Source organism: Chaetodon auriga, chromosome 21 (assembly GCF_051107435.1).
Source record: "Chaetodon auriga isolate fChaAug3 chromosome 21, fChaAug3.hap1, whole genome shotgun sequence".
NCBI lineage: Eukaryota > Metazoa > Chordata > Actinopteri > Chaetodontiformes > Chaetodontidae > Chaetodon > Chaetodon auriga.
In genome coordinates this window covers 1,288,970-1,312,950 of record NC_135094.1, presented here as the reverse complement: position 1 = coordinate 1,312,950, position 23,981 = coordinate 1,288,970, and the positions used below count along the sequence as shown (strand labels likewise).

Below are 23,981 nucleotides of genomic sequence, written 5' to 3'. Positions count from 1 at the left end.
TTATCGTCCTGCTGCAGCATGAGTTTCACTCCATGAACTCCCCTCTGATGAAGCGTTCAGACTGCCTGGTAAATGTCATGCGAGGACAGGTGTGGGGCTGCGATTACATCTTCCTCCTCCCTCTTCAATCTACACGAGTCCTCAGCTGATCCACGGTACATTTACATTCCGGCGGCCCGGGCGGCGCAGTCATCTGAATGTAAATCTGCTGAGTGCAGAGCGAGCAGGGTCTCTGGTGGGAGGAGGATCTCTGATGTGAGAGCACAGGCGGCGTGTCCTCAGCAAGGTCACCAGAACCTGTTCAGAGCTGAGACCAGGAGCAGGTCTGCACAGGAACCACTGGAGGACAGAAGGCGTGCCGACGATTGTCACAGTGAACAGAGTATCTTTGGGTTTCGACGTGAAGATGTCAAACAACGGACATTTTCCACAACTTTTTTACATTTTCAGAATAAATCATCTGGTTTCTGAGGCTGCAGGCCTCCAATACATCCATCCAGTCACTTCATCTGGCCCAATGAAATGATTGGATGGCCCATCTGCCCGCCCACCTGCCCAGGTGCACTCATTAGACATGACCAGAGTCTTCCTCAAGGTGAGGCAGATGTGATGCTAAAGCTACGAAGAGCTAGCTGCACAAGACTGGAGTGAAGACACAGCCAAAATGTATCAATACTAATACCCTGAATACTTCTAATACTCCGTATACTATGAGTACTACAATAGTTGTGCTGTTTGTTTACGTTCATCATAACATTTGGTGTTTTCTTACACGAGGCAGCTGACACAGTCAGTGATGGCGATGAAGCCCTGAGCTGCAGTACACACCTCTGGATGCACAGACTCTGGATCAGCAGTTAGCACAGCAGCACAGCGCACACCCCCACGGCGCTCCCTCGTGGACTCCTCCAGCAGGAGTCAGGCAGGGAGCTCATGTGCTCGTGACGCCTCGTGAACTTCCCTCCTTTCTCGTCTTTTTATCGCTCTTTCCCAGCCTTTGTGCTGCTGTTCATCAGTGCAGTGCTTCTTTTATCCTCCTCCTCCTCTTCCTCCTCTTCCTCCTCCTCAGAGTCCTGGTTTGATGTTTGGAGGCCGGTTCAGGTGAATTCAGCTCTTCTTTCCATGTTTTTTCTGCTGTAAAGTTTCAGCTCTGCCTCCATTAAACTCTGGAGGAACTCAACCCAGAAATGCATCAATCTGATTGGTTCAGTGGGCAATCGACCCTGACGCTCATCTTATAAACTCGGAGGAAAACATCTCTGTCCCTGGATAACCTCCACCCCCCTGAGACGGCCCGTGGACTGGGCCTATATTTCGTTCAGGGGGATTACTGCGGAGCTGAGAGTCAGCTCAGGACAGACGAGTGGAGGGAAAGTCGCCTTAAATCACCACAAACTTCAACACTGCACAAGAACAGCTTCCATACAGCCAACCTGAAGACCACCTGAAGACCACCTGAAGACCACCTGAACCAACCTGACGTCGCAGCGGGACGGGTTTGCCTACATCAGTCCCATTGTCACAGTTTTTGGTGACTCCAGCGTTTCTGGTTTGGCGTTTGCCAGATTTGTGGTGAAGAACATCGATGAATCTGTCCAGAACGTCTTCAAGTGTCTGAACGAGTTCTACAAAGATCGACCTGCAGCTTCATCCCGCCCTCAGCCCACAGCAACAGGAAGTGGAGCTCTCTGACTGGATGATTGGAAACTGTTCCATCGTCTGAAGGCAGGTTTCAGCTTCAGCTGCGTTTTCAAGTTTTTCTCTTTGTCTCACTTTTCATTTCCTTCATGTGTTCTTCATCTTCTTCTTCTTCGTGTTCCTCTTCTTCATTTTGCTCTTCCTGTCCTCCACCGAGGCTCCTGGAAATTCAACACTATGAAAACAGGATCTATTACTTCCTGTCCTTCCTCTCTCTCCTCTCTGAGTGACAGCTCCTGACCTCGCTCGTCCACCTCTCACCTTCACCCCGTCTGTCTCTCCTCCCTCCTCCTCCGATCCATCCATCCAGCATATGCTTCTCCTGTTTCCACCTCCTCATGACCTTCTCTCCTTTCCTCACTACTCTCTCTCCATTCTTCCTTTTCATCTCCTGTCCTCCTTTCTTTTCGCATCTTTGTTTCCTCTCCTCCTCTTCCTCTCCTTTTCTCTTCTCTCTCGTTTCCTTCTCCCATTAATTCTCCTTTCCTGTCCTATGTCTTTGTTTCATCTCCTCTCCTGCTTCCTCCTTCCTTTTCCATTGCCTCTCCTTCTGTCCTCATCTCCTCCTTTCCTTACCTCTCCTTCCTTCCTCCTCATATCTCCTCTGCTCGTTTCCTCCTCTCTTCTCCTCTGTCCTTTCCTTTCAATCCCCTCGTTTCCTTTCCTCTTCTGCCACCTTTCTCCCTCCTCCTCCTCCTCCTCCTCCTCCTCCCTTCAGTCAGTTATGGAGCAGTAAAACATGTCTGTAGCTGCACATCTGTTCTCTCGTCACCTCGTTATGAACCAGAAATGACTCAGAAAGGAAAGGAGTCACCTTCTCTTCACCTCCCTCTCTCCTACTTTCTAGCTGTCTTTGCTCCTCTTCTGTTCCTCCTCTGTCCATCTCTCTTCCTCTTCACTTACTTTGTTCTTCATGTCTTCCTGTTTCTGTTTCTGTTTTTCCTTTCGTTCCATTTATTTTCTCCTCTCCTGTTTCTCTCTGTTCTTCACTCCTCCACACGAGAGGAGAAAGAAGAGAGGGGAACTGATTTATGTGATAAACGATGGAGGAGAAGAAAAACAGTGTAGCTCCCACCTCTCTGTCACCACCTGCACCTCCTTTAAATCAAACTCCACCTGCAGGCCGGCAAAGGAAACCGTTTATTAGCTGAGAAAGAGGAGATTTAAAGGAGGAGGTGAAACGGTGGCGGGAGGTGAGACATGAAGGAGGAGAAAGAGAAACCTGGACCTGATCGCATTCCATCCAAAAATCAGTTCTTAGAAGGAGAACGTCAAAATCATTTTTTTTGTTTTCTGACAAACGTCTTATGAATTATTCATGTTCCTGTTGGCTGGATCGCCGTGATGGACGAGAAGGCTGAACCAAACGAAAGAGTTCAAAAGTCTAAAAGAAGCCTGGACATAAAAACTGAAGTGAACTACGACTCCCAGGGTGCATTTCACTAAGAAACATCCAATCACAGAGCTTCACTTTGTGCCATGTTCTCCACTGACGGCGAGCTGAAGCTGAATTTTACTCCGTCCAGTAAACTGTTTGTTTGCTGCAGCTCTGATTCACACCTCTGATTCACACCTCTGACCACTCCACAGCAACAACAGCCGAGGATCATGGGTATTGTAGTATTTGCAGTCATCCACCAAAGTGTAAATGATTCAAAGTGGCAGTCAGACAGCTGTATGATTGGTCCGTCTTAAAAAGCTTGACTTGATGACCTGTGCTTTGAGCTAAACGTCAGTGCTAACGTTTAGCCGGAGCCGAGATGTCCTAAACTGGCCACCATACAAAAAGCTGGCCCGTCAAAGTTCATTCACTCCATTCTGCCAACGTTTGGTGAAAATTCATTAAATTTGGCACATTTGGATATAAATCCCACAGATCAATGGTCACTGGATCTACGGCCACAGAGGCAGACCAGCATGCATTGCTGCTTCCTCGCAGGCGCAGGAAGCCGCCATTCTGCAGGTTGAGGAGAAGCAGGTTCAACAAAGTGTGAAGTGACTGAGAATAATTATGAGACGAAGAGAAACCTCCAGCCCGCCGCTTCAAACGAGTTCAAACACAAACACTCGACGCTTTTAACCGCCGAAGCTCTTCCGACGGTTACTCCCAGCGGACTCGAACGCAGCATCATCTGTTGGCGCGGCTCTTTGCTTTGAAAGCGTTCGCCCTCTCCTCCCCTGCAGCACCGCGTCTCTCCGAGGACGCTCCGTACGTTACTGTTGATCTATGAGGTTATGCTATGGGAGACGTCTCCCCTGTAAGCTGTCCTACATACAGTGACTGATGAACTTCACCTGAACTCTGAACTCCTGCTGCTGTGGCCTGTTGAGAGTTCGCACGTTCGCACGCACGCACACTTTTTAGATGTAGATCGAAGCTTCTCACAAATTCACGCCACAGTGAAACAAACACGAAATCCATCACAGCGTCTTCGGCTCGTGCTGCACTCGTTAATCCACCGTCAGCTCTGACGGCGTCTTTGAACAAACGTCTGCTGAGCTCGAGGAAGTTCATGAGATGGAATTCAGCCTTAAAATGCTTTCGGGGTCTCGTCCAATGTGGACCCTGACTGAAAGATCAAGATATTTTCGCACTTTAGGACTCGATTCTAGAGACAGAAGAGACAGAAAATGAAGACAGGACAGTGTCTCTGAGAAACTCACTGTTATTTTAACAAAGTTTGATGACCTTTGACCTCTGGATGCCGCCGTCTCTCCTGACGACGATCCGTCAGCAGCTAATGGAGATCTCAGCTTTTCCTCCATCGTCTCCTCCTCCTCCTTTTTCTATTTTTCCTTTTACTCTCATTTTTTCTTCTTGCTTTTCCTTCCTGTCCTCATCATCTCGTTCATCTTTTCACTTTTCTTCCTCATCGTCTTCCTCACTCTTTTCTCTGTTTGCCTTCTCTATATCTGTTCTCTTTTTTTCTCTTCATCAGATTCAGTTTAATAAATCAATAAACTTTTTGTCTCCAACACAAAACAGTGAAGGACAAAAAAAGAAAGAAAGCAACATAAAGCATGAAAATAAAAAACCTTCACCTCTGTCTCCCTCTGACAGATGGCAGGTCATTGGCTGATGTCACAGCGACTGATTGATGATTGGTCCCTTCAGGGAGCGCCTGTCATCTGACTCGTGTGATTGGCTCTCCAGCAGTTTGAAGGAAAACTCCACCTCTGCTCGACCATCTACAGTTACACCCAAACCACAGGAGGGGGGGGGGGGGGAGGAGGAAGAGTGACACCTGTCCAGTCTGTCATTTGAGGGATGACCCCCCCGCACATACGCACGCGCGCACACACACACACACACACACACACACACACACACACACACACACACACACACACACACACACACACACACACACGCAGCCTCTGTCCGTGGAGGCGTAGTGTTCGGACTCTGACACACTGATTATTCCCTGAACTGTAATCTCAGAAAAGGTTCCGCCTGGATTGAAAATGTTGATCTGACACTCGTTCCTCTGAAGACTCTCTGGAATAAATGTGAGCAGCTGCTGGCGTCTTCCTGAGGAGTTTGAGAAATTCATAAAGACATGTTTAACCTGTAAAAGTCGAACAAAGATGATAAAGAAAAACATGTCCAATGGCTGCAGACAACGCTTGAAACCAAGACGTCCGTCTGCTTTATGGACTGTGATCGTTGTGTTGATGCTACGTGTTCAGTCGAGTCCAGTCGGGTCCAGTCAGTCGAGTCAGGTTGAGTCAGGTCAGTCGAGTCCAGTCAGTCGAGTCGGTCAGGTCAGGTTGAGGCTGGTCGAGTCCAGTCATTTGAGTCCAGTCATTTGAGTCCGGTCGAGTCAGGTCATTCCAGTCATTGAGGACCAAATTAATTAAATGTGCATTGTAAAATGATGTTTACATCACTGAAAACAGAGCAGAGCTGGAGCTGTTCTTAACGTCTCCAACGACTCCAGCAGCCTCGCCTGCTGCTTCACGTCACCGAGCACAAATCCATTATCAAATTAATTAGAAACGTTTCTCATGAAAACTCCTGTTTACAGTTTGTTTTCCAGCTCAGCAGTTTTCTAATAACTTGAGAGGAAATCTGCAGGAAACTCAGCTGAAGCTGCTCGAGGTATTTCATCGTTTCATCACGTCGTTATGGAAATGTGGATCCAGACTATGAAGCGCTGCTCGATTCTTCACTGACGCTGCACAGATGGATGTTTTAGCTCTGGAAACAGTTTTTTTCTCATGCTGAAACCTCCTCAGACGTCGATGGTGTTTGTCACGGCAGCGACAGGTTCAATGGCTGCTTTCTGTATCGTATTTCTCTGTCCGGTCCAGATCCAGGCAGGGGGCCGAGCTGAGATTTATACATCAGGGTTTGAGTTTGGGGCTCTGGGGAGGCTGCAGAGCCCGACATGTTTCAGACTGAGGAGAAAGAAGAAAAGCGCTGCGACGTCCCTCATAAATACACAAGAGCTAAAAGGCCTCCGAGGACCGGCCGGACGTCCCGAAGCTCAGGACGACATTGTTAAATCTGACAACAATGGAATTCAAGTACGGCGACCCGCAGGGGCCACAAGCCCTGCTTCCTGTTCAGGCCTCAAAGCAGAGCAGAGCGAGGTCAGAACGGTCATCGAAGACTTCCTCTGCTGCCCTCGACAGAAAACTACCGTCATCTTCATTTTTAAACAGTCAAAACTCTGAACAAATCTTCCTCTGAGAGATCTGTAAGCATCACTGAGGAGCTTTGATTTTACCTCACAGAGGACGTTACGTTGGCGGCTTCAGCTCGTGGACAGCACTGACACGGCCGACACGTGGCAGCAGGAACCACGCTGTCATTTCCAAATAATTTAAGGTGGACTGACGCAGTTTTCATTCATCTCATACGTTTGTACGAGTCGACGGAGAAACCTGGACTCACACCGAACTGTGGACCAGTTTGTCCAGAGACAACTCCAAAAAGGTTAATTCAAACAAGACAACCGCGTGTTCAACAGTGCTGACGTGAAGGGGGAAAGGCAGCGTTACTTTATTTGACTGAGTGAGAGGAAACCAATACAAACATGGAGCCGCAGACAGAAGATAAAGACGGATTTCTGTCTCCTGACAGAGATCCAACCGACTGTCCGACAGTCAGATCGCTGATCGATCAGAAGGTTCGTCTTCTCGTCAGACAGCAGCTGATCTGACAGACGTGTTAGAGCCCGTTTGGCTTTTCTTTCAAACTCGTTTCAGGACTTTCCTACAACACAAAGTTCATTTGTTCAGGAGGCAAACAAGTTCCAAGATCTGAAACACAGCATTAAAGGTCCAGTGTGATGGATTCAGGGACATCACGTGCTAACGAACACCCCTCATGCCACTGTCTCCTACGCCTGTCCCTTACTTTAATGAGATGGAAACACCCTCACATCAAATGTCAGGTAAGTTTACAGTGACACTCCCAAACTGAGCGTGTGGTCCACTCGTATGAATCTTTTTCTCGTCATAAATGATCTCATTCTCTCCAGAAATTGGCCTTTGGTTTCTCAGGATCACGAGAGAACGAGCTTTGTTACCTTGGCGTTACGAATCGACTGCTAGCGGGGTTCTTGGCCTCCGGGGGATCCTGCTGACACGTTACTGAGCGTCTCTTTCACGCTGAAACATTTAAGACATTAAAGTCGATTTTTGTTCTCGAGCTTCAGAGACAGAACGTGAGGCTGTGGTTGGTGGACGCTGTCACCTTTGGACAGAGCCAGGCTAGCTGTTTCCAGTCTTTATGCTAAGCTAAGCTAACAAAAACATGAGGGTGGCATCAATCTGATGCTCTCTCAGACAGGAAGAGGATTTCGTGTCAGTTACCTTCATCCATGGTTTGAGGAGGTTTCCTGAAGTCTGAAGACGTCTCTGCTGGATCCTCCTGAAGCTGAGACAGACGGAGACGGTCCAGCTTCACCCACCGTATCGCTGCTGAGTCCTGACGTTCCTGTTTTTACTCTTTATTCTGCTGCAAATCAGCCACAAAAAGACGTCCACTGTTGCTGTCTTCTTCAGCCGTGGAGCTGTGAGACGCTGAAATAACTCACCTGTGTGTGAATGTACTGACCGACATTTGACCGGCCGGGCGTTCCCTCCTGTCCTCGACGAAGGCTTCACCTCCTCCTCCTCTAGAACTAGACTCTTCAGGTGAATTCACTGAACATGTTTTATTTGTACTAACTTTATGCGTCTCCTGGAAGATGAACAGCTTCATCTCCTTTACGTCTGGAAACCCTGAAACGACCTGAAAGCGTCTCAGCGGCATCGTTCGTGACTGTGAGCTTCATTCAACGACTGAAGTACAATAACCACACATTTCTGTTGACTTTCCATTGGCCTCCAGCAAACAGGGCTCACACCGTCATGATTAACTCCAGCTGCTGTGAGGACGCCGAGGTCAGCTCTCCAGTTCATGTTCAGGTGAGTGCTGCCACCTGCTGGATCAGCTGTCCAACTACAAACACTCTCCCTCCAAATCCTGCTGGAACACAGATTTACATCAGTGAGCTCTTTGTCTCTGGTTTCATATTACAGAAAATTAAAAAACTAATATCTTTTATTGTACTTCCACACGCTGTGTTCATGAATCATGATTCCAACGGTCTGACTGGTCCAGTCAACTCGCCTCCCTGGTACCACGAAGCTGGCTCACGGTTAACCGATGGTGCATTACATAAAAAAATAAACGTCCCCTCATGTGAATAATTACACAACCTGTCCTTTATTGAACAGAGTGATGAAGACAGATTTGAACCTGTCGCCTGTGAACGGCGTCACAAAGCGTTTAAGGCATTTAACAAAGAAATCACACTGCACAAACATGGCGATCATCAGGCGCCAGGACGGCGAAACGATCCTGGAGATAAAGATAAAAGCGTCACCGCTGAAGAGCTAAAGATGGAGGCAAACCTCGGACGTCAGGAACTCTTTTCTACAAAACTCATCAAGACTAGATCACGATCATTAATAAAACACCTGCTTCCGTGTCAACAGTCTCACACATCCGGCTGCTCAGAGGAGGACGCTGCAGACACAGAGGGGACGCTCCATCTCTTCAGATTCACTCAAGAATTACAGTAATCTAGAAAACGATCCAAAGGAAGGAAGGACAAGGACAGGCCAGAAGGACGAGGGGCAGAACCTGAGACACGAGACGCTTCACCGAGACGATGAAGACGAGCGGCGAGGCGGTGCGCTCAGAAACCAGGAACCCTCGAAGAGGAGCAAGAGTTTCATCTGTGAGTGAATCAGCGAAGGCGACGTGTTCTGAACCTCCATCACCTCCACCCGAGCAGCTCCGACCACACACCTCCTCCTCACAGTTTGGCCTTGGCCTGGAAGAAGTTCATGACGGCGTTGAAGCACTCGTCTGACGTCCAGCGCTCCACCAGACGCTCCACCTCAGCATCGTTCGCGGCGTGGAGACGCTCCTTGTCCATCGATCGGATCAGCTGTTTAGAGAGAGCGAGAGACTGAGAGAGAGACAGACAGACGGAGACGGAGACAGACAGAGAGAGTTAATTAAATTTATGTTCAATCCACTGATTTCTTGATGACATCATATCTAATCATCATCATCATCATCAGACAGGAAGTATTTGAGGGAGCAGCAGTCAGGACGTGACGCCAGGACACGAGCTGATGAAGACGAGGCTGCTGTTGGTTTATGTAAACGAGCTCAGGGCTCGTCATGGTGGCGTCTGCACTCGCTCAGACGAGGATTCGACAAGGTTCCAGCAAAGTTCAACGTATTCCTCATGACTGTGTGCGTGCGTGCGTACGTTGGGGGGCAGCTTGGCGTAGGCCTTCAGTCTGGTCCAGACTTCGCTCTGGAAGCTGCTGTCAGGGAAAACCTCAGTGACCAGACCGAGTTCACAGGCCTGAACCGCCGTCAGCTTCTTATTGAACAGCAGCATCTCACTGGCCTGGAGAGAGGGAGAACACACACACACACACACACACACACACACACACACACACACACACACACACACACACACACACACACACAGAGTCACACAGAGTCACACACTGCAGCAGGACAAGCGTCACTGCAGCCTTCATAGTGTTAAAGGTCTGGACTGTGTGCGTGTGTGTGTGTGTGTGTGTGTGTGTGTGTGTGTGTGTGTGTGTGTGGTTACCTTGGCGGGGCCCATTATTTTGGGGAAGGTGTAGGAGGAGCAGCCTTCAGCGCTCTGACCCAGCTGACTGAACGGAGTGTGGAAGGAGGCCTGACAGACAGAGACGCCGATTAATGAGTCAGGTGTGTGTGTGTGCGTGTGTGTGTGTGTGTGTGTGCGCGCGTGTGTGTGTACCCTCTCTGTAGCGTAGACCAGGTCGAACAGTGCGAGCACTGTGACTGAGATTCCTACAGCCGGTCCGTTCACCACCGCGACCAGTGGCTTGGGGAAGTCGATGTAAGCTTTGACGTACTTCCTGCAGAGACGGACAGAAACCACAGAAGAAGATGAACAAGGAAGAGACAGGAAATCCACACGGTCTCATTCTCTTCACCGTCTGCGTGTGAAACTGAGAATGACTGTTTTTTCTGGTGTCCCTGAATTCTACAAACGGATGTCAGACATTCAAGGCTCAGCAAGTCAAAGTCCTCTAGTCTGCAGCTGCCTCGGGGTCAGGGGGTCAGCGGGTCAGCGGGTCAGGGGGTCAGCGGGTCAGCGGGTCAGGGGGTCAGTCTCTCCATCGGTAAGCCGATTGGTCGGTGATCACCTGAGCAGATCTCCACCACGTCTGGCCATCTCCTCCACCCCTCCCTGAGGGATCTTGGTGAAGTTGGTCAGATCGTTTCCACTGCAGTAAAAATCACCAGCCCCTGCAGAGACAAGTGTGTGTGTGTGTGTGTGTGTGTGTGTGTGTGTGTGTGTGTAAACAGAAGAAAGGAGTTCAGACACAGTTTCACAGAATTCCACCTCAAAAACCTTTTTCTTTTTAGTGGAACGTTCCTTTAAGCTCTACTGCACTCCTATGAAATTAATGACTTTTTCAGTCAGCTGTGTGTGTGTGTGTGTGTGTGTGTGTGTGTGTGTGTGTGTGTGTGTGTGTGTGTACCTGTGAAAACAGTGAGCACTGAGTTGTCTTTAGCTGCCTGCTCCAGAGCTGCAATAATGTCGTTGTACATCTGCGAGAAAACAGACATTGAAGAGTCAGAGCAAGGCTTACACACACACACACACACACACACACACACACACACACACACACACACACACACACACACACACACACACACACACACACACACACACACACACACACACCTCAGTGGTGATGGCGTTTTTCTTGGCCGGTCGGTTCAGTTTGATGGTGGTGATGTCATCCTCCGTGCTGACCAATAGCGTCTCGTATGTCGTCCCGCTCCCAGCAGGCTGTGCGGCCACCTGGGCGGAGCTTCCACCTTCTGCAGCCACCAGGGAGCCAATCAGGGTGCAGTACTGCTGCCTGGCTTCTTCCTGAGAGACGCACGGGCGGTTTGTCAGAGTTTGAAGCTCGCAGGCGAGCGGGGTTTGAGTTTTGACGCCTGATTGGCTCCTGATGTGTGGATCAACAACCATTTTCAAACGATCCCAAACACCTGCGACGTTTTCTCATGACGCAGCATTTCCTCTACATGTACTCATGTACACTTCATATCTGTACTCCTCGCTCCTGTTCACATTCATGCATTCACTGGTCAGTCATATCACATGTTAAAGCGCCTCGGCCTGTTTCACCTGCTGCTGCGTTTCTATTGGCTGACAGTGACGACAACACGCTGCAGCATGTGTACCTGCGAGATGGAGCCCAGAGAATTCCACGCGTCCCATTTCACCTTGTTGACAAAGTCCAGCATGCCCGGTTTGGGAGTGTTGCAGGGACCCTGAGTGGCCTGCAGGAGGAGGAGGAGGAGGAGGAGGAGGAAGAGGAGGAGGAGGAGGAGGAGGAGGAGGAGGAGGAGGAGAGTTGAATGCAATGAATAAGGTTAGCTGTGTAAAACCTGAGAAAGAGCTGGTGTCATTTACAGCTTCTGTGAGATTAAAGAGTTCAGAGATCAGATCAACACACAGAAGGAGTCGGAGCGAACAAAACGGATCTGAGATCAGCTTAACGGACATCAGGTCATCTTACACTGCGTTTACTTTAATGTCACATGACTTAAGACCTGACAGACATGAAACTCTGTGGACTTTAAATATTATTTTAATTAAACTCTGTAGAAAAGTAAATGAATGTTTTATGAGAACCTCCCTCTGCTGCCCTGAGGACTTCAAACACTCCATCACGTCCACCAGTGGTACACGAAGTACTTTCTGTCACACTTCAGAGAGGTGCAGCGCAAACAGAGAAGAAGAAAGAGAGACGCTCTGAAGGTGAACACTGGCTCCGAGACGCCCGGAGCGCCCGGAGCGCCAGCAGCACCTCCCACCTGTTTGAAGAGAGCGTAGATCTTCAGCTTGACCTCGTTGCCCGGGTCGTTCTTCAGCGTCGCCAGTTTGCTCTTGGCCTGCTCGAACTGCTCCACCGTCGCACCTGAACACACACCGACCGACACCGTCAGCACGAAGCTGAAACGAGTCACTTACTTCACATCGTTTACCATTCTGTTCGTGCCCTAAAACGTTTTGATTGGCGGGTCTCTCTTCCTATCAGCTTGTCAGTCAGATGTAAAGTACTCTGGATTATTCTAATCTGGATGAAACCAAACAAAATAAGAGTCTGATGGATATAAAACAATAGAGAGGAAATGTCTTCAGCAGCGTCTCAGAGTCCGAGCTGACGGCCAAATATCCAAAAACCTTCAGTTTACAGCCAAATCAAACAGAGAAGCAACAGATCCTCACAGAAATCTTGAGATTTTTGTCACTATTTTTTCTCGGTGAATAATTATTTGATCCTGAAAACATTTGACTGTCGACTGAAGAATCATTTCAGACCCAAAGCTTCTCCTCCTTCCTGTGCTAACGATGGGAAAAATGAACACTGAGGGACGTTCTTTAACTCCACACCTGAACGGATCAGTTCCAAAGCTCTGGCAGCAGATACTCACCCATCAGAGGAGAGGCTGTGGTGTGGAGCGTCAGACTGGGAACGCTGCAGAGTCGGAGCAAACTGGTGACGGAGAAGAAAACATTCACTGAGACGTCACAGCCGAGCGTTTCCCTCCTGATAAGATTCAGTTTGTGCTGATAACGAGTATGATTGATCTTTTCCCCACATCTCAATCTGCATTCTGACCACGCAGAAGAGATAACGTTGAGTTTTCTAATGACTCTGTGGCACCGAGGCCGACTTCATCCAGCGTGTTGGATTCACATTCTCCTGAACAAAGTGGATTTAATGTGTGAACAAGTGAAATGTTGTAAAGAGTCTCTTTCCATCGGGCCAGTATTAAAACTTCATCATCATCTTCATTCATCCATTAATCAATTTCAGCCATTTTAAATGCAGAAAATCCAACGTGTCTGCTGGTTGTGTGTCTGGGTATTTTCACAGAATGAAAGTAAAGATCAGCTGCAGCTTCAATCAATACATGAAGTTCATTTAGCTGATTTATACACTGAAGTGGAACCAACAATTTTACTCTGATTGGTTAGTGAACTGTTTGGTGGGTAAAACATCAGAACATGGTGAAGATCACGGTTTCCCACAGTCCAGAGTGATGCGTTCAATGTCTTCATCTGTTCAACAAAAACACATTCAGTTCCTATCAGAGGATGAAGAGGAGCCCGACAGGCACATTTCAGAGGCTGCAGCCTTCAGTGTCTTCAGCTGAACATCACGATGAACTGGTTCTTCTGATCAAGACCTCAGGACAGAAACCAGCACTGATGTTTGTTCACTGAGCCAAATAACGAGCCAATGCAAAGTGTGCAGGTTATGATCCTGCTCTGGGAATCTGGAGCAAAGTTCAACGCTAGCACAGCTAGCACAGCTAGCACAGCTAGCTAGAGCTGCTGTTTTTTTTGCTAGTATGACCCCTCCTGTGCGAAATAACCCGTGAAATCTGCTTCATCGCTTAAACTCAGTGAGAGCTTCACGTTCACGCGTTCATTGACCACATTTAGCACAGCTCTGACTTTGACTGTGCAAAGTTTACCAGCTGGAGCCAAACACTCATGCTAGCTGGTCAGCTTCTCTCCAGCGATCAAGTGCTTGCGGAGCTGCTAACAAGCAAACAGCAGAGTTGCAGTTTGGTGAAGAAGTATTTTACTGTCATACAGCACTGAGTGCCTTTCTGAGGCTGCTAGCATAGCCAAGCTAACTCGTAGCGACACTGTGGATGTCAGCGTAACCTCGCTTGACTCCTCGGAGGAGTGAAAAATGGCGTCGAAACCACCAAAAACAGCTTCAAACAGCATCAAACAGCATCAACATGACCTGACATGAACAGTTTCTCATTCTCACCTTCTTAATTTCCCTAAACGCCAGGGAGCGGACAGTCTGAGGGCGACGCCGGCCATTTAAACCCGGAGACGAGGAGGTCCAAAGTGCGGGAGGACGGACTGAGGGAGGAAGAGCCAACAGCCTGAGCTAACAAGCTAAGCTAGCGGAGCCACAGCAGCGCAGCCGGCGGCTTTAAACAGTAGTGATGGGTCGTACCGTCACCTCGGAGCGTGTGTCGAGAAGTCCAGAAGTGTTTAGTGAAGCGCGTATCGACGCTTGTGTCGTTTAGGGCGAATGACGTCACTGATGACGTTCGAAGCCTCGCTGGATCAGGAATTATAATAAAAGTAAGTAAAAATATACTTTTCATTTATACGAATGAATGCATGAACGATACATGAAATGCGTTTATTGAGATGAATTGATTTCGTTTTCCTGGCAGTCATTCCCATGGCTGCACTGTTGCAGGACAGTCTTGAGTGTATTGCAAATTGATAAAGTTATAATTACCTATAATTTATAGGTTCCGCTCCGAAGCGTCGGCATGGTACGACCCATCACCACCTAGAATATATCTGACGGTTTAACAGTCTTTGACCAGCAGGGGTTTGTGTGCACATGAAGCCTCGAGAAATGAACCGTTTTGTGAACCTTTGGGCTGGAAGGCTTCAAGAAGCTTCATCTCGCCGTCACTTAAAAAAAAAAAACAAAAAAAACAAAACATACAAAAATATCTTTATTGTAGCGAACACGTGTACATTAACAGCATGTGCACACGACGCTGCCCATAACTGGTGATTTATATGATGCCAATTTAAAAGGAAACCTGTTCAACTTTATTTCTCAGACCCGCCTAGTCACATGTTCTGTCTTTTAATTTCCGTAAAGTTACATCCTGTATGTAAATCTTGATGTTTTTATTGGAGCCCTTATTCTCGGTGACCTCTCCAATGAATATCCCGCCGTTCAATGACCTGATCATCGACATATCGATCACTGAACCTTTGGGAAGCTGCAGCTCGTCATCAGCCGTGAATGAGCAGAGGAGCTGCTGTTTACACCGCTGCTCCCGCCCACTCTGGAGCACTCTGCTCTCCTATTGGCTCAAAGTACACGTCTTTCAATCTGATTTGTCGAATGCACGAGGGCTTCTAGAACGGCCGTCGGCGGGTGCGTCCTTTTTAAACTAATCGGAACGCACGCTCACGTCGAAGACCCGCCTCTGAGCGTGTGCGTAGCCAATCGGGGTTGAGCGCTCATTAATAATGAGGTGAGTCCGAGCTGCTCCGCGTAGAGATGATGCAGGAGCTCTGATGCTCTGTCCGCCTGTCTGGATGCCTGAAATAAGACCATGCCGCAGCCAAAATCCCGGAAAATCGCCGTGTTGGGTTACAGATCGGTGGGTAAGTCCTGGTCATGCTCTATCCGGCCGTAAATAACCGCATCAGGCGGGGTGGGACTGTGGCGCGTGCCCATCTGAAGCCACGCATCTACTATTAGTTGACGTGAAGCATGTTGTCCGGGAATTTCTGGACTGTCCGTCCTCTCATCAGTCCTCAGGAAACCACAAACACAACGTGCACCACGAAGGCAGCTGCTTCTGTCTTCACAGTGCTCTGAAAGAAGATCCAAGAAGCCGCTGTCTGAAGAGATGAGGAGCCAAACTTACAGCCAGCGCTTCCGTTCCCACGCCCAGAACGATGTACAAGCTGGCATTGGTCAGCTGACAGCCAATCAGATCGTAGGGCAGGTGTGGTCCTGATGCTGCAGCTGAGAGCATCATGGCGGACAATCCGGGCAGGCTCCCTGTGTTTCACCTGGAGCACACCTTCACGGGTTACTGACAGAATAGGTTTGTCCCAGACGTCGGTATTTCAGGGATGGACACCTGAAGACATCTGTTGGTCTCGAGGACCAGGATCTGCTGTGCCAGTTCAACACAGACAGAAGAAATACGTCTGCGTTTGTGTTGTCCATTGATACTACTGATGAGTTAACAATGTGTGTGTGTGTGTGTGTGTGTGTGTGTGTGTGCTTCCAGGGAAGTCTTCTCTCACCATCCAGTTTGTGGAGGGACAGTTTGTCGACTCTTATGATCCCACTATAGAGAACAGTAAGTGTCTGTCTGTCTGTCTGTCTGTCTGTCACCTTTATAAAACTGAGCTGGAACCTCTTTTACACCATTAAATGTTGTCTGCCCAGCTCTTTACAGACCCTGAACTAACCACAGACCCTAAACTAACCACAGACCCTGAACTATCCACAGACGCTGGACTGTCCTGCTCTTCTTACAGATAGTGAACTAACCACAGACAGTGAACTACCCACAGACACTGGACTGTCCTGCTCTTCTTACAGACAGTGAACTACCCACAGACGCTGGACTGTCCTGCTCTTCTTACAGACAGTGAACTACCCACAGACACTGGACTGTCCTGCTCTTCTTACAGACAGTGAACTAACCACACATGTGTCAGTGGGCCTCTGGATGAGGTTTTCTTGCATCTTGTACTTGTGTTCTTCTTCTTCTTCTTCTTCTTCTTCTTCTTCTTCTTCTTCGTGTGTTTCTTGCTCGTGGAAGCTCTCCTTCCTCTCCACGGTGCTAACATGCCTCCTGTGTGTCTCTCAGCGTTTACTAAGACGATGACGGTGAACGGTCAGGAATACAACCTGCAGTTGGTGGACACGGCCGGTCAGGTGAGCTCATCTCAGGTAACGTGTTCAAAGTGTTTTTATGAAGAGAACAGCCACAGCTTCACGTGTGACTGTCACTTCATGTTGGATTAAAACACACATTTATCTGTTTCTGTAGCTTTCTATCTATCTGTCTTACCTTATCTTGAAACGTACGTGTGTGTGTGTGTGTGTGTGTGTCTGTGTGTGCGTGTGCGTGTGTGTGTGTCTGTGTCTGTGTGTGCGTGTGCGTGTGTGTGTGTGTGTGCGCTGTAGGACGAGTACTCCATCTTCCCTCAGAGTTACACCATCGATGTCGACGGTTACATCCTCATCTACTCTGTGACGTCGTATAAAAGGTGGGCAGACTCTCTGTCATCTCATTTATTCGTTAAATTCCTCTTTTTGATCCTTTTTCCTTCGTCTGCTGATTTTCTCTTTCTTTCTTTTCTTGCTCTTTTTCCTTTGACTTTTAAGCTGCTGTCTATAAATTCTTCACACCATCACAGCCTCTTCCTAATTATTCTTTTTATGAAACCAGTGGATTTGGTGGAATTCTGGGAAATTTGCTGCTTTTAATGTTTCATATTTCACTTTTTTCAGCCGTGTCACCTTCTTTTTCTTTTCCTCTCTCTGCCTGTTCGATGAGTTAATTGACTTCAGAGGAAACAGCCGACATGTTTAACGAGATCTGTGAGGGAGCAGCTCGTTGACGCTGTTGCCACGGTGATTAACTGCTCGTTCCCATTGACCATATATGGTGACAGTCATTCGGTGTGTTGTTGTTGTGTCTCTGTGTAGTTTTGAAGTGGTCAGAGTCATCCATGAGAAGCTGCTGGACATGGTGGGAAACGTCCAGTACGTACACACGCACACACACACACACACACACACACACACACACACACACACACACACACACACGTGGACAACCAGAGTAATAAATGCTATTTATTTCTTCCTTTAATGAAATCAGATTTTAATGCATCTATCAGTTTCATAACAAACTCAAAGAAACAGCAGATTTACAGCTGCTGAACTAAAGCAGTGTTCAGGTGTGTGACAGGTGTGTGACTGCAGAGTCGGTTTTGTGCAACAGGAGAGAAGTTCATGTGAATGGATTTTGGGACAACAGCTCCCACAGTGCTGAGGATGTTGCTGAATTAGCCGTTAGCAGCCTCTGTTAGCATCGTAAACATGAATGTACAGACAGCAAAGTTCTGTCCTGTGAAGGAAACGCTTCTCTTTGTTTCTCTCCAGGGTGCCAATTATTTTAGTTGGGAACAAGAAAGACTTGCACATGGAGAGGTGAGACATATTATGACACACATACACACACACACACACACACACACACACACACACACTCTTTAATGAACACTTTCAAATATTTTTAGAGTGAAAAATGTTTTGAAGCTTCTTAAAGATCCGTTTGTGTGATGTTGTGTTTTATATGAACTGTAGGACAGACATTTTCAGCACACTGTTGTAGAACACACACACACACACACACACACACACGTAACGCACACATGGGCAATTAAGCTGCTGACACGGACGCTCACGTCGGTCAGTTGATCATATTGGCAGACTTTGTTCAGATTCATGGTCCCCACAGGATGAAACACAAACCTGTTCAGACAAAAGTGAAATTTAGAGGCATCACATCCCCTGAACATCACCTGAGCAACAGAAACATAGTGTTGACTGGACTGCAGCGTGTCAGTCTGTTTTCACAATACAAAGGTGATATGGTTCAAACACACACACACACACACACAAATTCACACATTAGAGCTTCCGTGTTTGCCCTGAATGGGCACTGCTGCAGTGTGTTTGTGTGTGTGTGTGTGTGTGTGTGTGTGTGTGTGTGTGTGTGTGTGTGTGCGTGCGTGCGTGCGTGCGTGCGTGCGTACTGTTAGTCTGCAGGTTTTCACAGCTTAGGAAGTGATGAGAGTGAAAGAGAAGAAGAGAAACCAGGAAGAGAAGGAATAAAAACGAGTAAACGTGGACGTGAAGAGTAAACAAGAGGAAGAAAAGGTCACGACCTGATGCTCTGTGACACACAGACCGCTCAGCAGAAGAACTGATCAGGGATCAGACTGATGTGAGGCGTCTGGATCAGGACACGGCGTGAAAATCTGATGCTCCGTGTTCTCGTCTACTTTTATCTGTTGGACGTCAGTAAATCAGACAAACTTTGTTCTAAAGTGCATCACAGATAGTAAGAGCTGAAGGTACATCCCCCAAAAAACAGCACAAAAAGGCTTTTAGATAAATAAACAGTAAGAACGAATCATCAACAGCTGACCCCGACATTTACTGAGCGAACATCAGGCTCGTTGTTCATTGGCTGACGCCTGCACGCTGCTGTAAAGTGTGTGAATAAGTGAAATCAGTGCAGACAGCTGCTGTGTTGCTGTCGTTGTGCAGAGTGATCAGTTTCGAGGAGGGGAAAGCTCTGGCCGAGTCGTGGAACGCCGCCTTCCTCGAGTCTTCAGCCAAAGAAAACCAGGTGAGGACGGAGGCGGAAACAGGAGAACAAAATAAAATCAGCTAACTTTACCAGAAGAACATTTGTTTTGAGTCTTCGTACAGTTTTCAGGCTGATTCTCATATTTTTCTTTGGCTTTGAAACTGAAAGTTAAAGTCAAACTGGAAATACTTGCTTGAAAAGTGAGTGAAGCCAGTAAAAGTTCATTAACGTGCGCACTGATTCTGCCTCCTCTGGTGTGTTCAGACAGCAGTGGAGGTGTTCAGGAGGATGATCCTGGAGGTGGAGAAGATGGAGGCGGGTCAGCCACAGGGGCGGGCGCCCTGCTCTATGATGTAGCTTCCAGAAAGTCTGTCCCACCCCCCAGCGACCCCATCACGTCCCCTGCAGCACCTGACGGCAGGCAGGAGAGGCCGACTCTGAAGTCCGCTTCCTCTCAGCCTCCACGTTAGTCCTGACATATTCTGTTTACTGAGGTTCAACCAAACTCTGTTCAAAAATCTGCAGATTTAACGCTAACACGCATAAGGAACGCTTTTAAACAAACACACACCGTCAAAGCCTCATGGGAGTTGTAGTCCTTAAGCGCCATCAGAATAAGCAGCGTTTTACCTTCTAAGCATGTTTCAGCTTCTCAGAGCGAATCTTTGAGGCGAGACTTGTGCGAGCTCAGCTGATGTTTGCAAACTGACCTGTGATCAGTAGATTCTCAGCAGAGAGCTGAGAGGAAGCTCACTGCTTTGTGTATTTAAATGTATTTTAGAGCTTCTTGCTCCATGAAAGTACACCAGAGAGCAGACATGGGCAGTTTTGAAAGTTCATTTTATGAAGAAAATACCTTTAAGTGAATTAGTGTTCAGCTGAATCTTCTTTCACAAAGTCTGTACGGTGGCTCGTTAAATTAGCAGATTTTTAAATGGATTTCAGTACGATCTTTAATTTGTGTCGCGGACAACCTCGATGTGACTCATCGGTCAAACACGACAGCAGAACATATTCAGACAACAACAGAAAACAATGCATGGACAAACAAATCTATTTATCATGAAAGGAATTCTTATTATTAACTGCCATGTTGATTCTGTGGATGTTGGGATTGTGTCATCAGTTAAAAATGATTTTAAAAGGATTTATTTAGGCGACAGTAGATGCAGGTGAAGCTGGTCTGCAAAGATGATGACACTGTTAGCTGCTGACCCCCCCCCCCCATGTAACTACTCCTCTATATTAAAAACAAAAACACTTTTTATATGTAAGAAAAGAAGAAGTATTTCTGTTTTTATGGTTGTTCTCATTAAAGCTGCGCTCTGTTGTTTGGCTAAAGCTCTGCTCTTTATTGACGCCGATGATGAAGATGACGATGATGATGATCATCTGTCGTGGTCACAGCTGACAGTGAGGATGATGCTGTCCTGTGGACGCGTTCATTGGTCTTGAATTATTGAACAAAGTCTGTTTTAAAGTCTCTGTTGGGATCATTTCATGGAAGAATGGAGGGCACAGTATTTGTTGACATACTTCACGGTGAATACTTTCTGATACTTCAGAAAACTTCTCTTCACGGGAGCAAACAAAAGAAAATATAATCCTGCACATTTTCCCAAACTTCTTTTCTTTGATATGTGCTCAGACCAAACTATCAAAGTTATTCTCACTCATACATTCCCAAACACACCAAAACACTGGACAGGACCGCTGTCACGGAAACAGAGCCAGATGATGAATTATGTGACGGCTGCTACAGAAACAGAGTTCAGGCGTCAGGGTGTCAAAGTCGACCTTTAACATCTGTCCACAAGAGTCTCGCGACAGGACGCTGAGTTCAGGCGAGTGTGTGTCGTCAAAGTCGGACTGACTGAGGCTGCGCCCCCAAAAACAGGCCTGCGTCCGATCAGTTTCCGTGTGATTTGAGCTGTTCACACAGTCGAGACAAAACAGATGTGAGTGCATGAGAAAACACAGAGTCTGATTTGGGTGAGTGTCGCCTGCAGTCTGAACGTGACTGAAGGAGATTCAGGTGTTAAACGTGACTGTGTGGCAGCTTTGAGGCTGTCAGGCAGCAGAGAACATGGAGTTACTTAAACGTCATTTTCGACAAAAGCCACTAAATCCAGTCTGTTCAAGCCAAGAGGGACGCTCCTGAACAGCTGATCTGTGAGCTGATCACACACACACACACACACACACACACACACACACACAGGAAATTTGCACGAGAGATGAGATATGATGGCACAGTTGGGGAAAACAGGGCAGGTGGAGGACAACATGAAGAGTATGTTAGAGTGTTGGGACAAAGAGCAAGGGACGAAATGGATACTCTGTCTTCTAAGGACACCTGGACTGGACAGACGGCTCTAGGGAGATGCAGTGTTTCCTATCAATGGATCAAGATGGAGAGTAAAACCAGAAGATGGCAGTAATGCAACATCGTGGACACCAGCTGACATAAAGCCTCAAAGAAGAACAGTGATCATGTGACCCAGGAGAGCAGGAAGAGAGCCAGAGCAGACGGAGCAGAGCTGAAGTCTGAGGCAGGGTGAGTGTCAATCCAACATTTTCATGAGTTCACTGTTAAAGTGTGAGTCCGTTTTCTGCCTGTGGACTGTAGAGGACAGACATGTTAGAATGAAGTCAACAGTTTGACTCAGCTGTGGACACAAAGTCATGATTGGCTGAAGAATAAACAGGAAACCAAGTGAAAGCCGAGAAAACAAGCAGCTGACCAGGTGAACTGATGGCTGGATTTACTGTACTGTAAACTCTGAGTGTGTGTGAGTGTGTGTGTGTGTGTGTGTGTGTGTGTGTGTGTGTGTGTGTGTGTGTGTGTGTCAGAGCTACAGATTGTGTGTTACTTCCTTGAACTGGTTTCAGCAGGTCGTGCTCAGTTTAGACAGACAAAGAGTAAAAACGTGGACTCCCTCAGGATCAGCTCCTCTCCGTCCTCACTCTCTGCCATGTTTAGTCAACTCCAGCTGAATGTCTGCGTCCTGCAGCAGAGACGTCGGAGGCGTCGACCTGAGGATCCATTCGTGACCTCTGTCGGCTGCATGGACACGTTTATGGCAGTGACATCACTTCCTGCTCCTGGCTTCCATTTTCTGGACTTCAGCGAACTGAAGCACACCTTCAGAATGAATTGGACTTGGTGTTTCTTCAAGTGTGGGGTTCCTCATGGAACCTTATTCCCATCACGTGTTCTCCTCAGGTGGTGGTCTGAAGTTGATGTTGCTGTGATCTTATAACGCTGACAGAATCCCCTAAACTCTTCATTTCATAGACAAGTGTTGCTGGCGTGGTCCTTGATCTCCCAGCATGAATTTACTCCTCACTGGTTTTTATGTGGAACAATCGAAGTATTTTATAGAAACATAAATCTGTTTTTACAGCAGCGGTCTAATAATAATATTGTGTTGCTCAGTCGGTTCTTCAACCAACACGGTCGACTTTCTAATTATGTTGAATGAATTTGGCACTGTGGAGTCCCTGTTTCACCAGAGGACTTTGAGCTGTGTTCGATGCCCTCAGGTGTTCTCTGATTAAAGGTCATCGGGGAAATGGCCGCCAGCCTTTACTGTGGGATATTACTGAGGCAGCTGCTGCTGAAAGGTGTTTTTCACGGCGAGCTCAGAATAAGACGATCCAGAAACCCTTCCAGCAAAACATGACGAGTCCTCCTCCTGCTTTGTCACATCGGTCCACGATTGTTGGAGAGATTTTTAATACTAACAAGGTCAAAGAAGTTTCATTAGAAATATTTCACTTATTTTATCCAACTAGTCACAGAAATTGAAGAAAAACATTGATGAAAGTTTGAGCTTTTGTGGAGAGTCCAGGGAAACGCTGCATCTGTTTTGGTCTTTTGGCCCAAATACTAAACTACTGTGGAGTGAAGTGATTGATTACTGATCGTTTGTGTGTGTGTGTGTGTGTGTGTGTGTGTGTGTGTGTGTGTGTGTGTGTGTGTGTGTTACTTCCTGTCCTCTCAGTCTTGTCAGTTTCTTGAACACACTTGTTTGTTGCTTCTTGTGTTCTGAGCTCACCGTCAGTGTCACTGTTTCACCTCTCAGACTGACTTCAGACCAGAAGATGAGTGTTTGTGTGGAGGAAGAGGAGGACAGAGCAGAGTGTCCAGTGTCCAGCTGTCTGTCCATGAAGAGCGACCGGTCCAAAGATCCTCCTCCAGTTTTCAGTGATGAACCTGGACCCTCAGACTCAAAGTAAGACCCTGTTTTTACTGTAAACTGACCTGATGGAAGATGATGCATTGAGGATGAAGACAAAATCCTCTGCACAAGATTCATGTTGATGATGCAGAACTCTTCCTGCAGATAGAGTTTCAGACTAAGATCGACCTTATTTTATTTCTTCAGCCAAACTCTTGAGAAGCTCCATTTCAACATTTACACTTGGAGAAGATGTTCAGACGTTTTCGGCCTCACGTTGAAGTTGCTGTAAACATTTGCAACTATTCAGAACGTGAAAGAATCTGCTTCACATGTGAAGTGAGTTTCCTCATAATTGTCCTCAGAACATTTTGTTGCTTTGACTCTTTGTCAGATCAGCTGTTGTGAGCAGATGCATCTGGAATCAGCTGGTGTCATAATTGTCCATCATGTGGTAAAAAGTCATTTGTAGAAGAGCTTTGCTCACCTTGATGAACACTTTGAGTCATCAGTAAGTGAAGCTTTGAGTTGAGATTGTCTCCATCATATATTGTTGGTAAAGGTGAAGAACA

General features: G+C 47.3%; 3 protein-coding genes across 4 annotated transcripts in view; 1 reads left to right on the top strand and 2 right to left on the bottom strand.

Moving 5' to 3' along the window:
• The window catches only part of LOC143339681 (NLR family CARD domain-containing protein 3-like), a 371,505-nt gene that overhangs the window by 152,831 nt on the left and 194,693 nt on the right, over positions 1–23,981 (bottom strand). The window lies entirely within an intron of this gene.
• On the bottom strand, positions 8,401–14,721 carry eci2 (enoyl-CoA delta isomerase 2). Its single transcript, XM_076761069.1, has 11 exons — positions 14,098–14,721; positions 12,740–12,801; positions 12,119–12,222; positions 11,483–11,581; positions 10,974–11,165; positions 10,765–10,834; positions 10,426–10,528; positions 10,014–10,134; positions 9,840–9,929; positions 9,480–9,623; positions 8,401–9,170 (listed from the first exon to the last, which is right to left on the bottom strand). Exons 1-11 carry the CDS (start codon positions 14,151–14,153, stop codon positions 9,015–9,017), a joined length of 1,197 nt encoding a protein of 398 aa, XP_076617184.1. The 5' UTR covers positions 14,154–14,721; the 3' UTR covers positions 8,401–9,014.
• Positions 15,336–20,563, top strand: LOC143339696 (GTP-binding protein Rheb-like). 2 transcript variants are annotated; one of them, XM_076761075.1, is made up of 8 exons: positions 15,336–15,479; positions 16,118–16,189; positions 16,706–16,773; positions 17,026–17,108; positions 17,551–17,607; positions 18,010–18,057; positions 19,183–19,264; positions 19,490–20,563. In XM_076761075.1, exons 1-8 carry the CDS (start codon positions 15,428–15,430, stop codon positions 19,580–19,582), a joined length of 555 nt encoding a protein of 184 aa, XP_076617190.1. In that variant the 5' UTR covers positions 15,336–15,427; the 3' UTR covers positions 19,583–20,563. The 2 variants fall into 2 exon arrangements, with proteins under 2 accessions (XP_076617190.1, XP_076617189.1); XM_076761074.1 differs by having other exon boundaries at positions 15,357–15,928.

What these genes read in the sequence shown, in the direction of transcription:
- eci2 (XM_076761069.1), bottom strand. Translation starts at nt 14,153, where the DNA reads ATGGCCGGCGTCGCCCTCAGACTGTCCGCTCCCTGGCGTTTAGGGAAA. An exon ending in CGTTTAGGGAAATTAAGAAG is followed by an intron (nt 12,802 to 14,097) that starts GTGAGAATGAGA and finishes CTCCGTCACCAG; the next exon opens with TTTGCTCCGACTCTGCAGCG. An exon ending in CACAGCCTCTCCTCTGATGG is followed by an intron (nt 12,223 to 12,739) that starts GTGAGTATCTGC and finishes GTGTGTGTTCAG; the next exon opens with GTGCGACGGTGGAGCAGTTC.
- LOC143339696 (XM_076761074.1), top strand. Translation starts at nt 15,838, where the DNA reads ATGCTGCAGCTGAGAGCATCATGGCGGACAATCCGGGCAGGCTCCCTG. An exon ending in AAAGACTTGCACATGGAGAG is followed by an intron (nt 18,058 to 19,182) that starts GTGAGACATATT and finishes GTCGTTGTGCAG; the next exon opens with AGTGATCAGTTTCGAGGAGG. An exon ending in CTTCAGCCAAAGAAAACCAG is followed by an intron (nt 19,265 to 19,489) that starts GTGAGGACGGAG and finishes TGGTGTGTTCAG; the next exon opens with ACAGCAGTGGAGGTGTTCAG.